The following is an 18,248-nucleotide window of genomic DNA, read 5'->3' as shown; positions in this document are numbered from 1 at the left end:
ATTCTCAGTGCTACCTTTATTTTTACAAAAGCCCTCCATAGGAAGGATCTATACAAACATGTCAGCCAGCCTGCCTACATGTATGTAAACTATTCTGGCAGCTGCAGTTCAGTACGTGCTTTTGTAAATAAATAACTGAGAATCCCCCGTAAGAAGATGGACCTCTCCAAAACCTGTCAGATTTACACTACTTACTGTGTGTCCCGGGACATAGGAATGCACTTATAGTGCCTATGCAGAGCAGCTAATTTGTAAACACAGAATGTTAACCCTATGTCTGCTTCCATGAAAGCAGGAAGTAGACACACTGCAGATTTATTGCAGGATTTGTATCAGCTGTAACAGAGACATGTTTTTTTATTTAAAGATTATGCTGCTGCTTATCTTTTAGAGATGAGAGGAGGTTCTGAGCTCAGGTCCTCTTCAATGGCCACATCTAAAGTAAAAACCTAGTGTATGGCTTACTGGCTATCAGAGCAGACTAACCAGAGATGGTCTGTGGAGTTGATGCAAATATTATGTTCATTCAGTGGAAATCTATGCAGCCTGGAACTGGAACAACTGGATCAAGTACAGTAGATGGTTTTAGTCCAGGCTGCATATATTTGCATATTATTAACATAAAATAAAATCAACTCAATCCTATTAGTGTCTAATAGGACCCCTCCAGTAGCAAACGCAATCAGTATCCTTTGGATTATCCCGTAAATCTGATAGAAATCGCACGGCTCTTTAAAACGATGTCAAAATGATTGCTGCTAATTCATCCTGCACACAATCGTTTCAGAATAGCCGTGTGTGTGGCCAGATTGTGTCTCTCAGCAGCGCTTGAGTAAAACATTGGGGGTGGGTCAGTGCTAGAGTCCCGCCCATCTCCCGGGTGTATGCCGCAATATCCGCTAGCAGGGCTGCATTAGGCCTGTGATTCACTGCAAAGTGCAAATCGCTATCGTAATCACTGGCGATTTGTGGTAGCGCTTTGCAAGCGATTTTGGGAGTGATTTCCCTGCTGTTATACAATACATTAGAATAGAAACGCTCCCAAAATGCAGCATGTCCTGCGATTGTGATTTCCTTAATCACAATCCCTCTAGTGGAATCTGTCCCATCCATTTACATTGGGAAAGCGTTTAGGGAAATTGCCTACGATTGAAAGCGCTTTTCTAAGGGCCCTTTTACACCTAATGCGTTGGTATGCGTTAGTGTGCGTTAGTACGCGTTGGTACGTGGTTTTTTCCATAGCATTGCATTGAGAAAAAGCTTTCAGTTAAAACGCGTATAGTCGGAACTGAGCCATAGGAAAACATGGGCATTACTTTGAAAATCAGTTATAACTGAGACCAACTGATATTAGTGTAAAAGGGCCCTTAAAGTGATCCTTAAGTCTAACATAAAAAATGAGATTTACTCACCTGGGGCTTCCCTCAGCCCCCTGCAGCCGATCGGTGCCCTCGCAGCTCCGCTCCGATGCCTCCTGGCCGCAATAGCAGCATAGGGGGCGATATACAGGCTGGGAACGCGAACAATCACTCGCGTTCCCATGCCTGTCGGCCGGTGACGGCCAAACCAGAAGTGTTCGCTGGCGCGTCCTGGAGCATCGGAGCAGGGCTGCGAGGGCACCGATCGGCTGCAGGGGGCTGAGGGAAGCCCCAGGTGAGTAAATCTCATTTTTTATGTTAGACTTAAGGATTACTTTAAAGCGGAACTCCAGTGAAAATAATGTAATAAAAAAAGTGCTTCATTCTTACAATAATTATGTCTAAATGATTTAGTCAGTGTTTGCCCATTGTAAAATCTTTCCTCTCCCTGATTTACATTCTGACATTTATTACATGGTGACATTTTTACTGTTGGCAGGTTATGTAGCTGCTGCTTGCTTGTTTGGCAGTTGGAAACAGCTGTAAACAGCTATTTCCCACAATGCAACAAGGTTCACAGACAGGAGACTGCCAGGAGTACCACGGTCCTCAGAGCTTCTTGTGGGAGGGGTTTCACCACAATATCAGCCATACAGCGCCCCCTGATGGTCTGTTTGTGAAAAGGAATAGATTTCTCATGTAAAAGGGGGTATCAGCTACTGATTGGGATGAAGTTAAATTCTTGGTCGAAGTTTCTCTTTAATGCTCAAAAATTAAAAAGAAAAACAAAACCGTTATAGTGGGTTCCAGGCCTTAGAGTGAGAGGCAGAGGTGTGAGATGCCGGAAGGAAGTGTAACAACCCTCTCACTACAAAACGCAAATCACTCTCCTGTCACACAGAAAACAGCATCAGCACTTGTACACGGCGCATGCAGTCACATTACGGTTGCGGGGCTGGTGTATCAGGATTCTGGATACCCAGCCTGCATCACTACAAGCAGAAAATCAAATCAAATTGCTTGCAGTGGGAAAGGATGAGAGGGATATGGAAGCTGCCATATGTATTTCCAGTTAAACAATATCAGTTGCCTGGCAGCCCTGCTGATCTCTCTGGATGCAGTAGTGTCTGAATCACACACCTGAAGCAAGCATGCAGCTAATGTTGTTAGATCTGACAATGTCTGGAACACCTGATCTGCTGCATGCTTGTTCAGGGGCTATGGATGAAAGCATTAGAGGCAGAGGATCAGCAGGACAGCCAGGCAATGTGCATTGTTTACAAGGAAATAAATATAGCAGCCTCCGTACCCCTCTCACTTTATTCCATCCATATTACTTCCTTTAGGGCCCGTTCGCACTAGAGCGATTCCTGCTAATTGCCGAAACGCTGGCGCAATATAAAGTATATGGCAGTGATCTCACTGCTGTAGTTGGCGCCGATAGGGGGCGATTTGCAGTTAGTGGCAATGGACAAACCTGTTACTTGCAGCATTTTTCAGTTTTTGAAGCGTGATAGCGATCCAGTGCTTATAAAAGCGCTGACTGCGATCGCTCAAAGAACGTGTATTTGTCCAGTGATTTTTCTGCATTAAAATCACTTGCGCAAAACGCTAGTGCTATGCACTAGCGTTTTGCGATTACAAGTGTGATTGGGCCCAATATGCTGAACACACACACACCCATATCAGAGTTAGAGAGCAGATGCAATGTCTGACACTGAGCTGGGGGGGGGGGTCTTTGAAATCGGGGGCCGGTTGTAGCCTCAGCCTCTGCTCCCCTTATTACCCCCCTTACTGCCTCCGCTGGCCAGTCGAGCGCCCTGTACATCAGCAGAGATGCCGCAGTCAGCAGGTTTTCCTCGCAGCAGTCTTTGTGTATAGTCAGTTATTGCTGAATCAGTGCCACTGCTGTGTGATAATGGCAGGAAGGAAGTGCGTATCCTGCGCTGAGCTGTGTATCATGCGGAGGAAGCAGCCTGCTATCTGCACACTGTATACAGAGACCGCTAAGACCCCTGAGAGATGTACGGGGGTCTCACAGGGGGGGTCCATCTGCTGCTATATGCACATTGTACACAGAGTGCAGAGACCCCCAAGATCTACGGGGGTCTCTCTGAGCAACTGCTGCTATCTGCACACTGTACACAGAGCGCAGAGACCCCCAAGAGATGTATGGGGGTCTCACAGGGGGGTCCATCTGCTGACAACACCTTATCTGCTGAAGATAGAGGAATTCACAGAAAGCCTGAAGTGACAATAAATCCATGAGATAAACGATTACATCTGCAGAACTCATCCCGAGCAGGACTTTCCTGGAGTCCCTGCTTCTTCTTTTTAGACTTTTTGTGGGTTAAATCCAGGGTGTGACGTGTGTAACAGCCCCACAGACGTTTTATGGCCTCATGTTAGTTATCAGGTTCAGTGGAGCTGCACTAGACAACAGAGAGAACGGGATTTATAGTACTGGGTTATTAAAGGACGTCTGAGCTCAGAACGTCCTCTCCGCTCTAAAAGATCAGCACCAGCATATTAACATTTCAAGAAAAACATTTCTATGTTATAGCCAATACAAATCCTGCAATAAATATGTAGTGTTGCTACTTCCTGCTTAACATAGGGTTAACATCCTGTGTTTACAAATTAGCTGCTCTGCCGAGGCTGCCAGGATTATCGAGCCAAAACAGTTGAGAGATCAAATTACAATTTGTGATTAGTCACAAATGAGGAACTAGACAGGCTAAACTCTCTAAATACATACAGGGTGCATTTCTCTGTTTCCTCCTGTCCTTTGCAAGAGTTCAGGAAGTAGACACACTGCAGATTTATTGCAGGATTTCTATCAGCTGTAACAAAGAAATGTTTTTCTGTAAAGCTCATTATGCTGTTGCGTATCTTATAGAGCAGAGAGAGAGTTCTGAGTTCAGGTCCGTTTTAAAGATTATAGACTGTTGGTTAGTTGAGTTCGGGGACTGTAGTTTAGACAAAGACAAGACAAATAACATTTATATCGCGCTTTTCTCCTGGCGGACTCAAAGCGCCAGAGCTGCAGCCACTAGGGGGCGCTCTATAGGCAGTAGCAGTGTTAGGGGGACTTGCCTAAAGTCTCCTACTGAATAGGTGCTGAATAGGTACTTTAGATGCCTTCTCTCTGCTCTGCAGTGATCTCCTTTCCCCAGTGATCCTGCAATGCCGTCAGCGTACATCTTGCGCTGGGATCCAGGAAGTTATAAAGGGATTTTCCATTTTACTGGACATTGCTACAAACCTCTGTCAGAGCTTCCCAAGCCTTGTTTCCTGTAATGTTATCACAAAGTATATTTCCCTTACCGCCTGCAGCCAGCTGGGACTTTCCAGATCTGACCTGGAACTGTTCTCTGCCAGCCTGGCATCTCTGTGTAGAGTATGGACTGCCCAGGACTTCCCATCTTCCTGCAGGGGCAATCAGGAGCTCTTGTTACTCGTTTTACACACCTGGAGGAAATCACTGGCTGGCAATAATCCCGGACGCACCCATTTCCCAGTCTCCGTTGGGAACACTCTTTTCCGCGGACAGTTGATAGGCAGTAAAATGCCTCTCAAACTCTCACAACTGCCTGCTGCTGCCTGCCAATTGATTGCTGAGCACACAGCTCAACTGTTCGTGGAAAAGACGCCTAACTATAACATGCCTACATGCAAACAAGCTGAGGTTTGCCATCAGTCCATTTCTCAGCAATAGCGGGGTTTCACTTTAACCACATTAGCAGCTTCAGCAGAGTTATCTTGTGTGATATAAGTCCACTGCTTATGACCTCAGTCGGCAGAATTGGTTGTGCTGTAAATTCTTGGAATGCTGTGATGTCTCTTTACAAGCAGAAAATATAGAAACTGAAAGCAGAGGTCCTCTGTTATTGTCTCACACTGCCCCCTAGTGACAAGTGGCCACATAACAGCAGTACTAGTTAGAAACAGAAATGTAACAAATAAGAAAAAAATTGCTAAAATAAATTGGCCTGCAGCAGTTGCTAGCCTCTGAATAAATTGGCTGCTAAAGGGTTAATTCTGGAGGGGTCCCTATAACAATCAGGCAAGTGACATGTGTGGGAGGGAGTCAGAGAAGACTCCGCCCATGTCCCTGCCCCCTCCATCACACAGTATTCCTGAATCATTGGAGGCAGCCGGGATCCTAGAGTTTAATCTTTCCTAAAGATCTGCTAATTTGCCGTTTCTCTCCCACCATAAGGACGGCAGCTGCCGCTGCTAATTGATGAGATTCAGTGAGTGTAACAGTCGCACACTTTAACAGCTTGCTACTTTCTTAATTAAACTCGATTGCTTCTTTCAGCCAACTCGTCTTTTTCTGTCGCATAATTTATTTTCTAGCAGATTAATTATGTATTGGGGCCCTGAATCACAACGGGGCCCTAATAAGACTTCAGGTCATCAGAAAGGCAATGCTCCCAGTACACTACTACTTCCACAAGTCAGCCTGCAGCATATGAGATACAGTTTGGGCTCCTCTGCCCTCTAGTGGTGGGAGGAGGGGCTGCGATGGCCATAACTATGCCTTTCCTTTGTGCAAGAAGCAGAAATCACTTGTGTTTTCTCACATTCTGGGCTCACACTGGGGCAGATCTCTGACAATTTGCCACTTAGCGTTGTACACAGAGTGCTGCACATACACTGTATTCCTATGGGCTGCACGTCAATTTGCAATTTTTCTGCATTAGTTCAAGTTTTCTTTTTACGTTGCCAGAATACATTTTTTTTTTCTACACACTGGGAGACAAGGAAAACAATGTATTTTAAATCTATGCATCCAAATGCACGCAAATGCCAGCTGATAAAAAACGCACTCAACAATGCGAAGGGAAACACATTTTTGGCAAAACGTTTGCGATTTTGCACAGCTTAATTTTGTGCCCAACTAAGTGATTTTGTAGTGGACTGCAGGACAAGAATCTGGTGGTGATAATGCATAATACTGAAATATTCCCCACCCCCACACTTCCCACATCCTGCACAATGCCCCTCCCATCACCAGTGATGTCACTTCCTGCACAGAATTTACTGTACATTACTCAGAGTGCTTGTGTCGCAGCACTCAGGACAGCTTCTCTGCGGGCTCTGCAGTTGTGAATACCTACCAATAATCCTCACCCCTCCTATGCGGTAGAATGCTCCTCCCAGAGTATCTTGTGACCAGTGATGTCACTTCCTGCAGAGAAATACCTGCACGCTGCCAATATCTCTGAACTCTTCTGCACAAGTGCTTGGTGAGGGTTGGGTGAGGGGGGGCACATGGAAAGGCCATCTGGGTGAAAACGTTACTGTTTTTTAGTAGACAGAACAATCTCTTCTACCTCTCGGTATTTGTCCACCATATTTCGAAGCCGGTGATATTCTGTTATTTCCAACACCTTTGTTTTAGAAAACTTTCACGTGAACAAACTGCGGGATTTATTGCTGCTTTGGGGGATTTATGGGCTCCCTACAGTCACTTGAAGAATTTACAATTTGCGGAGGAATTTTTAACATGTTTTGGCAATGAAAATAGACCCCAAAACTATGCCAAGTATTTTAACAATATATATTATTTATGTGTTACATTTAACAACACTGTGCAACCTCTCCTGCTTGTCAGTAACGCTGCCCGTGTCAGGGCAAGGAAGACCGAGTAAAGGGGGGGGGTTGCTATCTGTAGAGTGTTGGTGTAGACTGAGGAGGGGGTTTGATGTCTGCAGATTTTTGAGCTCATTCAGTTTGTCTTTTCTCTCTGTTCTCTTGGATATCTGGTGAAATCTTTGCAAAAATGAATATACTTAGAGATTAAAACTAGGGATGAGCTTTAGAACATTGCGGAATTCCAACTTCCTACTTTCTGATCCGAAATCAGCTTTCTGTGGTGGAAATCGGTTATCGGAATTCCACATTTCCTAGGGTGGTATTTTCCGCGCAGTAAAACAGGATGCAGTTTTCCTGTTGCTATAGCAACTCTAGGTGGTTTAGAGAGATTGGTTTGATGCGCTTATTGGACATTCCGGGTCTTAGAACATCACTAGCGCGGTCGTATCAGGTTTCACAGGAGTTTATTGGGCAACACAACTTCTCATTCTGCTCCCAAAATATTCAGTCTTGTCCATTTAGCTTTGATTGATTGGAAAAAGAACTTGAAGAGAAACCGTTAGCAAGAATTGAACTTCATCACAATCAGTAACTGATACCCCCTTTCCCATGAGAAATCTATTCCTTTTCTCAAATGGATCATCAGGGGGCGCTGTATGGCTGATATTGTGGTGAAACCCCTCCCACAGGAAACTGTGAGGACCATGGTCCTGGCAGTTTCCTGTCTGTGAACCTCATTGCATTGTGGGAAATAACAGCTATTTACAGCTGGTTCCAACTGCCAAAAAAAGCAAGCAGCATCTCCTTCCACTGACATCACCTGCCAGCAGTAAAAATTTTGAAATGTAAATCAGGGAGGAAATTTACAATGGGCAAACACTAACTAAATCATTTATACATAATGATTGTAAAATTGAAGCACTTTTTTTATTACATTATTTTCACTGGATTTCCTGTTTAACCCCTCCCTCCCCCCCCCCCACACACACACACACACGTGCGTGCACACACCCACATACACATACACACATATGCACACACACCCACATGCACGCTACTCACACGTACACATACATACATACGCACGCACGCACTCACACCCACGCACAACCAGCTCTGATCCCGATCTCCGGGTCCAGGATGGTTGAGCAGCGTCTGTGTCCTGTACATTAGTAGATGCTCAGCAGCACATGGTACACTTACCCCAGGGGGTACTTGTCTTGGCCTGAGGGGGTTCTACAACTTGTTACATTCAATCTTTTATAGTGAGTTTTTAGATTTAAAAAAATATACAAATCCTATACAAAAACACTAAAATGTGTTTCATTTTGTTAATTAAAAGCATAAACAAATGTTGGTGAAGTGTCCCTAAACAATGATATAGTTTTCTGAATAATTATTGTAGCAAGTGAAAATAAACTTATTTACTGTTGATAATTAGAAGATTAGTGGCAAAGAAGAGAGTCTCATGTTTTTATTTTCAGTTTTATAGCTTTATTTATAATAGTAATATATAATACTTATAATAATTATAAGTAGTGATCATTTGAACTTTCCTGTAGTAAAACCTCACTATCTCACTTCTCCTGGGCAGATATCAGCCTTTTAGCCTCTATTTACTTTTCAGGATGCTTGGCAGTAGCAGCGTTAAATATCGCAACGATTGATGGATGCCTTGGCTGGTGTGTCCCCCCCCCCCCCCCCCCAAGTTTAAAGTGTCCTCACCCTCCCTGTTCCCCTGCTCTAAAGTCTCGCCTATCATCCGGCACCGCTTCTGTCCGCCATCACTGCGACCGCCAGTGACATGTGACATTGGGGTATGTGTGACATCACATGTGCCGAGCCAGGAGTCGTGCCGGCGGACGGGTGAGACTCGGTGCAAATTGCTGAGCAGTGTGTGGCCAGGCATCAGACCCCTCTCTGATCCGATAACAGAGGGATCTAATGTTCGATCTGGCCATATATCGATTGAAGTATGGCCAGCTTAAGTTGGTTTTATGGAATGATTGCCTCCAGCACCCTCCCCCCGATCTGAAGTTGCTTGGCAGATTGTCTGTACGTGTGTTGGACGCAAGCTTGTAGACACTGGCGTTACAATAGGACGTTTAATCCTCTGTATATTCTGTGTGATGACTTCCCTTCCCCGGTGATAACCCCGCCTATTTCTGTTCTTTCCAGGAAACCGGAAAAGGGAGTTCAGTATCTGATCGAGCGAGGATTCGTACCCGACACCCCAGTGGGCGTGGCTCATTTCCTGTTACAGAGAAAAGGGCTGAGCCGCCAAATGATCGGAGAATTTCTGGGCAACCGGCAGAAACAGTTCAACAGAGATGTCCTGGAGTGAGTATCATTTCATACTTGTATATATTGTTATTAATATTGTAGCTGTGTGTATATATATATATATATATTACATATTCTTGTTATTATTGTAGTGTGTATATTGCTGGCATGTTCTGCGGTGCTTCACAATGGTTGGGACAATAACAAGATACACACACAGTGATAAGCACAGGGGTAAAGTGTACATGTACATTGAATAGAGGCGCTCGTTCTTATTTCATACAGACCACCCGGCACAACTTGTTGCTGAAATGACGAAGCCGGGACAACCTGCGAAACACGTAGTCTACCCTCGTGCAATAACATTTTTGTCCTGTAGCTGTTGTACAATTCTTCTAGAGAGGCGGGCCAACCTATTTCTTTTGTATTTTGTATGGGGCCCAAGGGAGGAGGCCCTGAAGTGTTCCTTGTATGGAGTTCTGGTCGTGGCCCTGCATTAGGGAGGGGAATGGGGGAAGGGGAGCTGAGGAAAGCATTTTGGTTAATTATTCTTTAAACGTTTCGATACCCACGGGGTCCGTGCTCCCATAGTGGCAAAGGGGGCCCGGGGTGTCCCCCTCCCCCAACTTAACTGTGCTGCTCGAGGCCCCTGCAATGTCTTTGGCAGATTAGTGGCTCACCTGTCCTGGTGGGTGCGTTCTTCTGCATATCTGTAGCTCCTCTGTCAGTCCGTGGCTCCTCTGTCAGTCTGTGGCTCCTCTGTCAGTCTGCAACTCCTCTGTCAGTCCGTGGCTCCTCTGTCAGTCTGTGGCTCCTCTGTAGCTCCTCTGCCAGTCCGTGGCTCCTCTGTCAGTCTGTAGCTCCTCTGTCAGTCTGCAACTCCTCTGTCAGTCTGCGGCTCCTCTGTCAGAGGAGCCACAGACTGACAGAGGAGCCACAGACTGACAGCAGAGCCGCAGACTGACAGAGGAGCCACGGACTGACAGAGGAGCCACGGACTGACAGAGGAGCCGCAGACTGACAGAGGAGCCACGGACTGACAGAAAAGCTACAGACTGTCAGTCTGTGGCTCCTCTGTCAGTCTGTGGCTCCTCTGCAGCTCCTCTGTCAGTCTGCGGCTCCTCTGTCAGTCTGCAGCTCCTCTGTCAGTCTGCGGCTCCTCTGTCAGTCTGCGGCTCCTTTGTCCGTCTGCGGCTCTGCTGTCAGTCTGCGGCTCTGCTGTCAGTCTGCGGCTCTGCTGTCAGTCCGTGGCTCCTTTGTCCGTCTGCGACTCCTCTGTCAGTCCATGGCTCCTCTGTCAGTCTGCAGCTCCTCTGTCAGTCCCCAACTACATATTTGCAGGGTCTCCTCTTCTTTATGACCTGGCAGCCCGGAACAGGTGAGACACTTATCTGCCAGAGACACTGCAGGGTCCCCCGAGGAGTATAGCCTAGCTGCTCTGATCTGGGGTGGGGGCAACCGGTTCAGGGGCCCTTGGGAGAAATTTGGCTGCAACAAATGGCCTCTAATGCTGTTTTTTAGTTGCGGGTCTGTTGGGGGGCCCCCCTTTAATTTTGCCCAGGGCCCCCACTGTCACCAGAACCAGCCCTGAATGCCGGGATGCCTGGCTGCACTGCGATCCCTGCTTGGTGTTTATCTCATGAATGTGATCCGCCTGCTGCTCAGCCCTGCGTAGCCCAATCTCTCCCGTCTATAACTCATCCCATCTGCAGCATCATCGATTTCTCTGTCAGTCGTTTAGGTTGACTGATCTGCGCATCTCCTCACTCAGCCAATACAATCCTTCCTGCTTTCTCCCTTCAATTTGACGCTGCAACCAAGATGGGCGCCAATCGTTCCCTGCGGGATCACTGACTGCCGTCTGTAGTTTTATCCCTTCTTACACTTTATGCCCGGAATCTGCATGTTGTGTATTAAACAAGGACAGGGCCTCTTACTCTCCGCCCTTCTCCCCCCCCCCCGCTGGGGTCACCTCTGTCCCCTGTGCCTCCGCGGAATGTTTGTTTCTGATAATTCCAAAGCCAGCACAAGATATACCTAGTCTCTCAGAATTCCACATAGCTAAACAGCCTAGGCAAAGCACCACAGGGAGGGAGGGGCTTTATACCAATATATAGCAATATAAAGATATTACGGTTAACCCCTAACCCTACTATTATAGAAGTGTTTCTGATGATGAAACCTGGAAAATGACCATAAAAGTGGTTGTCCTAAATAATTTACTGCATTGTACTATATTATTATTATTATTATTAATAATTTATAAAGCGCCAACATATGTCACTACAGGTTCTCTTTAAAAAGAGGAGAATTCCCCATGTTTTGTATCCGATGAGCTCTGTGGATTGTTATATAGGGCTAATAATGGTTGAAAAATGATGCCTTAGTGAGACAATAGTCTGGCCGTGTATGAGGACGTGACATTGCTCTGTGTTGGGCGAATGTCTGGCCGCGGTGATCTGGCCGTGTATGAGGACGTGACATTGCTCTGTGTTGGGCGGATGTCTGGCGGCGGTGATCTGGCCGTGTATGAGGGCGTGACATTGCTCTGTGTTGGGCGAATGTCTGATGGCGGTGATCTGGCCGTGTATGAGGATGTGACATTGCTCTGTGTCGGGCGAATGTCTGATGGCGGTGATCTGGCCGTGTATGAGGGCGTGACATTGCTCCGTGTTGGGCAGATGTCTGGCTGCGGTGATCTGGCCGTGTATGAGGGCGTGACATTGCTCTGTGTTGGGCGAATGTCTGATGGCGGTGATCTGGCCGTGTATGAGGATGTGACATTGCTCTGTGTCGGGCGAATGTCTGGCCGCAGTGATCTGGCCGTGTATGAGGGCGTGACATTGCTCCGTGTTGGGCGAATGTCTGGCCGCAGTGATCTGGCCGTGTATGAGGGCGTGACATTGCTCCGTGTTGGGCGAATGTCTGGCCGCAGTGATCTGGCCGTGTATGAGGGCGTGACATTGCTCCGTGTTAGGCGAATGTCTGGCCGCGGTGATCTGGCCGTGTATGAGGACCTGACATTGCTCCGTGTTGGGCGAATGTCTGGCCGCAGTCCTTGGAGGCGCCCGGCTCTGCAGTACAGAATTGATCCAGCTGTACGGTGTAACCCTGTGTGCTATTTATGGCCTTCATTACAGTGAAAATGAAATGAGCGGATGTTATAGTTATGTGCGGAGTCGGGGGAGCGATTTCAGGTCCCGCTGACTTCATATTAACAGTCAGGACAGCTTCATTGATCCACTCAAAGTACAGTTGTTGGTTTTTTGCTTTGTTTGTTTTTTTAGTCTGTCACTTGGAAAAAGTAGGTTTATTGCTTCAAAACCAAAACCGGACTAAGATTAAAAAGAGCTTGTCGGCTGTTCAGGATGCTGGGAGGACCCCCTGTGAGGCTGTTTGGTAATGCTTCTTTATATTAGAGGCCCCCAGATAGTATAGGATATAATAAAAGTTACGTATTGCACTTCTCTCCAAAAATGATCTAACTCCATTCTGTTTCATTCGGAAATGTAATTGGCACATTACAACGCGTTTCGCAGGTCTGTGCCTCTTCATCGGGCATTGGGCCAGTTTGGCTTCACTCTCACGCTGGTACAAGCGCCTCTATGAATTAAAGTTTTCTAATCAAATAGAATTGACTTATTTCATTTTTGGAGATAAGTGCTATACGGACCTGTTATCTGGGTGCCCCCAATATACTGGAGCTGCATGTAGACCAAGTTTTAAACTTTTCAGTTGATTCCTCCCCTTCCTCCCCCCGACTGTCCACCTCCAACAACCGATCTGCAGATCGTAGTGCAACTGTAAGACTAAAAGACCTGTAGTCTAGTAGTGGACACAGGTTTTCTCCAATATTGCAAAATTTTGTTGCAATTGGGCGACCATACAAGGTGAGTGGTATCAAATCACAAATACTCACCCAGTGTTTGCATACCGTATTTACTCCAGCACTTGGAAGACTCCCCTCTGTTATTTCCCCTCCTCTGTAAAAAGGTAAAAAGGAATTGGCTTTTTCAGAGGCTCTCACATATGTTCATCTCTTTACTTTGGCAATACTTACCCTGATGAAGTATGAGGAGTCCCACGAAACCCATTTTCTTGTGCCTAATAAAACACAAAGAAAGGAGGACACCGAGAGCCCAATATAGTGTATTATGTACTGGCAACAAGGTGAATGTGATAAAGCAAGTATACATACTCACAAAGCAGGGTTACCATCCAGGCAGCTACTGTAAAGGCAGGTGGTTGGATTAGACCTGTCCCCACTCAGGATTATAGGTGGCCACTAACGGTCCAATATCTAGCGAAAAATTGTTCGAGCGATCTGAAATTATGATCAAATTGGTTGTAAATAATCTCCGTTGATGGACACAATCGATTACAAATGATTATAAAATCAGTCGTCCGATTGGTTTTTGATCGAACCAAAATTTGGATTTTCTTGTTGGTTGTGATAGATAGGAAGCAAAGATTGGTTCGTGGATGGTGTAGTGAATGATTTCAATTCCGATCAGAATTTCTCATCGCTCGAACGATTTTTTGCTAGAAATTGGATATTTAGTGGCCACCTTAAGAAGTCGCTGCATAGATCAGAAGAAAGGACCCTCCACCTGGGGTGGACTCCAACAATGTTAAGCAGTCAGATTACAGCTTGTATAACAGTGTAAATGTACATGTAAATCAAACTAACTCATTACTGTAACGATCGGTGTCAGCACGCAGAGAGAATCTGATTATTGGTGATCTGCAGTATCACCAAGAATACAGATATATACCTGATTATTGGTGATCTGCAGAATCACCAATAATACAGATATATTACTAACCTCTGGACACCTATGTATATAAGAGTGTTTGGTGTAACAGTAATACTCTGAGAAACACACCTGATGAGCAGGTGATCTTGGGCAGTATATGCAATACTGCTTTAGAGAATACAGGAACCTTCCAGCAGCCTGAGACTCTCCAAGGGGTGGAGTCAGGCTGGAGGTAGGAAGGACTAGAGAGTGAGTGACACCTGAAGGTGGACGTCACTGACAGATCTGGAGACTATCTCTTAAGCAGAGAGATAGCTCTCGAGGTCGGGCAAGCCAGGTCGGCAACACATGGACAGACAAAGTACAAAGACAGGAAGCTGATTCGGTATCCAAGGCTAGCAGGGTTTGGCAACAGAGTATCAGATGGGCAAGGTACCGAATCAGATATCAGAGGAGTAGTCAGGAAAGCAATAACTCATAACCGATATCAAACAATGCCTAGTCTGGGTGTGAGGTCCGTGTTCTCTACACCCTGGAACTAGTCTGATGAATAACAGAATGATAACACAAGTTCCCTAGTCTGGGTGTGAGGTCCGTGTTCTCTACACCCTGGAACTAGTCTGATGAATAACAGAATGATAACACAAGTTCCCTAGTCTGGGTGTGAGGTCCGTGGTCTCTACACCCTGGAACTAGTCTAACATACAACAGAATGATAATACAAGTAATCTAGCTCAGTGTGAATTCCCAGGTCCTCCTGGTTCAAACGCACTGTTGGATCTGACTAAGGTCTGAGTGCTTCCACGTAGTGTTCACAACGGCAGACAACTTGTGACTGGCCAGCAGTAACTATATATGGAGTAGTGCTCTCTGGCGCCACCCCTAAGTGATCAACCAATAGTTACCAGCTCTGGGGTCAGCTGATCGGCTAGGTCAGCTGATCCCCCCTTGCCCACCATAAAAGTTCTGCCTGTTCTGTGTGAACTAACAGACTCAGCCACACCAGACACACGCTGCTGCGTGCAAACCGCCGCGCTGGACGCGGAACCAGCCGCCTTGCTGTCAATACATGCGGCGGCTTTTCCGTGTTCTACCATGTTACCAGACGCACGCTTCCGCGTGCAAACTGCCGCATTGGACGCGGAACCAGCCGCCTTGCTGTCAGCACACGCAGCGGCTTTTCCGCGTTCTCTCACAATTACACAGCCATTGATGTCTGAATCGCTGGCAACAAAAGTGAGTACACCCCTAAGGGAATAATGTCAAAATTCTGCCCAAAGTGTGTCTACCATTATTCCCCAGCACGGCTGTAACTCTCTTGGGCATGGTGGTCACTAGAGTGTCACAGGTCACCACTGGAATCCTCTTCCCCTCCTCCATGATGAAGCTGGGGGATGTTGGAGATCTGGTGCTCCTCCGCCTTCCATATGAGGCCCCCCCACAGATGCCCAATAGGGTTTAGGTCTGGAGACATGCTTGGCCAGTCCAGCACCTTTACCCTCAGTGTCTTTAGCAAGGCAGTGGTGGTGTTGGAGGTGTGTTTGGGGTTGTTATAATGTTGGAATATTGCCCTGTGGGTGACCCATTTTCCAAAGGGAGAGGATGATGCTCTGCTTCAGTATGTCACAGTACATGTGGGCATTCATGTTTCCCTCAATGACCTGTAGCCCCCCCCAGTGCCGGCAGCACTCATGCAGCCTTAAACCAAAAAATGTGAGAGGTGTAATCACTTTTGTGAGATACTGTAATATTTTTGGCAGGTTGGGGGCCCCAAAAGTTACATTATTTGGAGTTATTTGGAGTTCACTCCGCTTTGCCAGAGAGACAGGAGGTGAGGGGCATCTCTCTATAGCGTACATGTCAAACTCTGGCCCACGGGCCAAATCTGGCCCTCAGAGCCATTAACCTCCTTGCCGGTTATCCCGAGCTGAGCTCGGGGTAACTCGCGCAGGAGGATTGCTCTGGCCCTGCTGGGCCGATTTTCGCAATTTTTTTTTCCTACACGCAACTAGCACTTTGTTAGCTGCGTGTAGTACGTGATCGCCGCTGCTACCCGCCGATTCGCCGGGGGAAGCCTTGCAAGAAATCCCGTTCTGAACGGGATTTCCTGCTTGCGCAGATCGCCGGAGGCGATCGGAGGGGGTGGGGGGATGCCGCAGCACAAAAAAAAAAAAAAAAGTGCTGCGCTGCTCCCTTGCCGCAATAATTGGAACGGCAAGGGGGTTAAATTTGTCCCTCAAGGGGTTTCCCCACTTTGCATTATCTTGGCCCACTCTAGACCACCAGGGAAGCTGCATTGGAGGTGCAGCCCTCGATCACCAGGGAAGCCATATGGGGAGGGGGGAAGCACTACACACCAGGGGACTGTATGGGGAGGGAGGGCACAACTAGACACCAGGGAACTGTATAGGGGAGGCCTCTAGACACCAGGGAACTGTATAGGGGAGGTCTCTAGACAACCAGGGAATTGTATAGGGCAGGGAGAAGCACTAGACACCAGGGAATTGTATAGGAGAGGGAAGACAGCCACTAGACCCTACGTAACTGAATATGGGTTGGAGGGGGGCCCTTAGACACCGGGGAACTTTATAAGGGAGGGAGGCATTGAGGTTGGCCAATGGACTGGGTCCCAGTGTACAATTTTGGCCCACTTTGTATTTGAGTTTGACACCCCTGCTCTATAGGGGACAGTAATATCAGTTCAGACTTGAAGAGCCTTTAATGCAAAACTAAAAATAGCGCTTGAGTTTGTGGCGGGGTCGTTAGCGTGTTCAGTCCTGTCTCCTCCGATAATGTCACATGTAGGATTATACCGGGGGCTGCATTTAGCGGGGATTCGCCGTGGGAAATGGCTCTTAGCAGGTTGTCAGAGCGGCGTAGACTCGACATACAATGACCACAGAGTCCCAGGATTATTCTCATTACTTTGCATTTAAGAATGTCGTATTTAAAAAAATCCCCCTCCCAATTCGTGTCAGACGCCCGACCGCACCACGAAATTTGCCGCACCGCGTTTCTGGAAATAGCGGTTATTTTTCCCAATTTGTGAGATGTACCATTCAGGATCACCTTTACCTCCATAAAAGTGAATGGAGAGGTGATAACCCTGAAAATGTGGAACTGATGTACTGCAGCATGATACACACCATGCAATCTTCCCTCTATTTCCAATCGGGAAAATGCTCAGATCGAGCAAAAAACATACACAGCCTACTAATTGCTGCCAATCCCAGCTCAAAATAAGTACATCTCTTTCTCAATTAGAAACAGATGCTGGAAAATATCGATTATTCGCTATCGTTCCCTGTGTACATCACTTCAATCAATATCCAGGGCAGCACAATGGTATAGTGGTTAGTGCTCTTGCCTTGCAGCGCTGGGTTCCCGGTTCGAATCCCAGCAAGATCAACATCTGCAAGGAGTTTGTATGCTCTCCCTGCCCCTGCGTGGGTTTCCTCCGGGCACTCCGGTTTCCTCCCACATTCCAAAAACATACAGATAAGTTAATTGGCTTCCCCCTAAAAATTGGCCCTAGACTGCGATACATACACTACACAATATAGACATATGACTGTGGTAGGGACTAGATTGTGAGCCCCTCTGAGGGACAGTTAGTGACGAGACAATATACTCTGCACAGCGCTGCGTAATATGTCAGCGCTATATAAATACTTAAATAAATAAATAAAATAAATATCCAATCTGAAAAATGATGAGAAATCGGATCAGTATTTGGAAAGATTGCGTACATGTACGCACTACCTTTTATCTGATCGTTGTCACATCTGAATGTTAAAGAGGAGCTCCAGTGAAAATAATGTAATAACAAAAGTGCTTCATTTTTGCAATAATTATGTATAAATGATTTAGTCAGTGTTTGCTCATTGTAAAATCTTTCCTCTCCCTGATTTACATTCTGACATTTATCACATGCTGACATCTTTACTGCTGGCAGGTGATAACAGTGGAAGGAGACGCTGCTTGCTTTTTTGGCAGTTGGACCCAGATGTAAATAGCTGTTATTTCCCACAATGCAATGAGGTTCACAGACAGGAAACTGTGAGGACCATAGTCCTGACATCACACTGTGGGAGGGGTTTCGCCACAATATCAGCCATACAGCGCCCCCTGATGATCCGTTTGTGAAAAGGAATAGATTTCTCATGGGAAAGGGGGTGTCGGCTACTGATTGGGATGAAGTTCAGTTCTTGGTTACGGTTTCTCTTTAAGCTGATGGCTGGAATGT

General features: G+C 46.5%; 1 protein-coding gene across 18 annotated transcripts in view; it reads left to right on the top strand.

Annotated features, from left to right (window-relative positions):
• The window catches only part of IQSEC1 (IQ motif and Sec7 domain ArfGEF 1), a 1,051,066-nt gene that overhangs the window by 983,816 nt on the left and 49,002 nt on the right, over positions 1-18,248 (top strand). For all 18 annotated transcript variants that reach the window (XM_068251851.1, XM_068251848.1, XM_068251849.1 and 15 more), the window contains one exon: positions 9,141-9,302. In XM_068251851.1, the coding sequence (XP_068107952.1) occupies positions 9,141-9,302 (162 nt within the window). The remainder of the gene's footprint in view (positions 1-9,140; positions 9,303-18,248) is intronic.

This window comes from Hyperolius riggenbachi, chromosome 9 (assembly GCF_040937935.1).
Source record: "Hyperolius riggenbachi isolate aHypRig1 chromosome 9, aHypRig1.pri, whole genome shotgun sequence".
NCBI lineage: Eukaryota > Metazoa > Chordata > Amphibia > Anura > Hyperoliidae > Hyperolius > Hyperolius riggenbachi.
The sequence above is the reverse complement of the archived record's forward strand: the minus strand, read 5'-3'. Positions and strand labels throughout refer to the sequence as shown.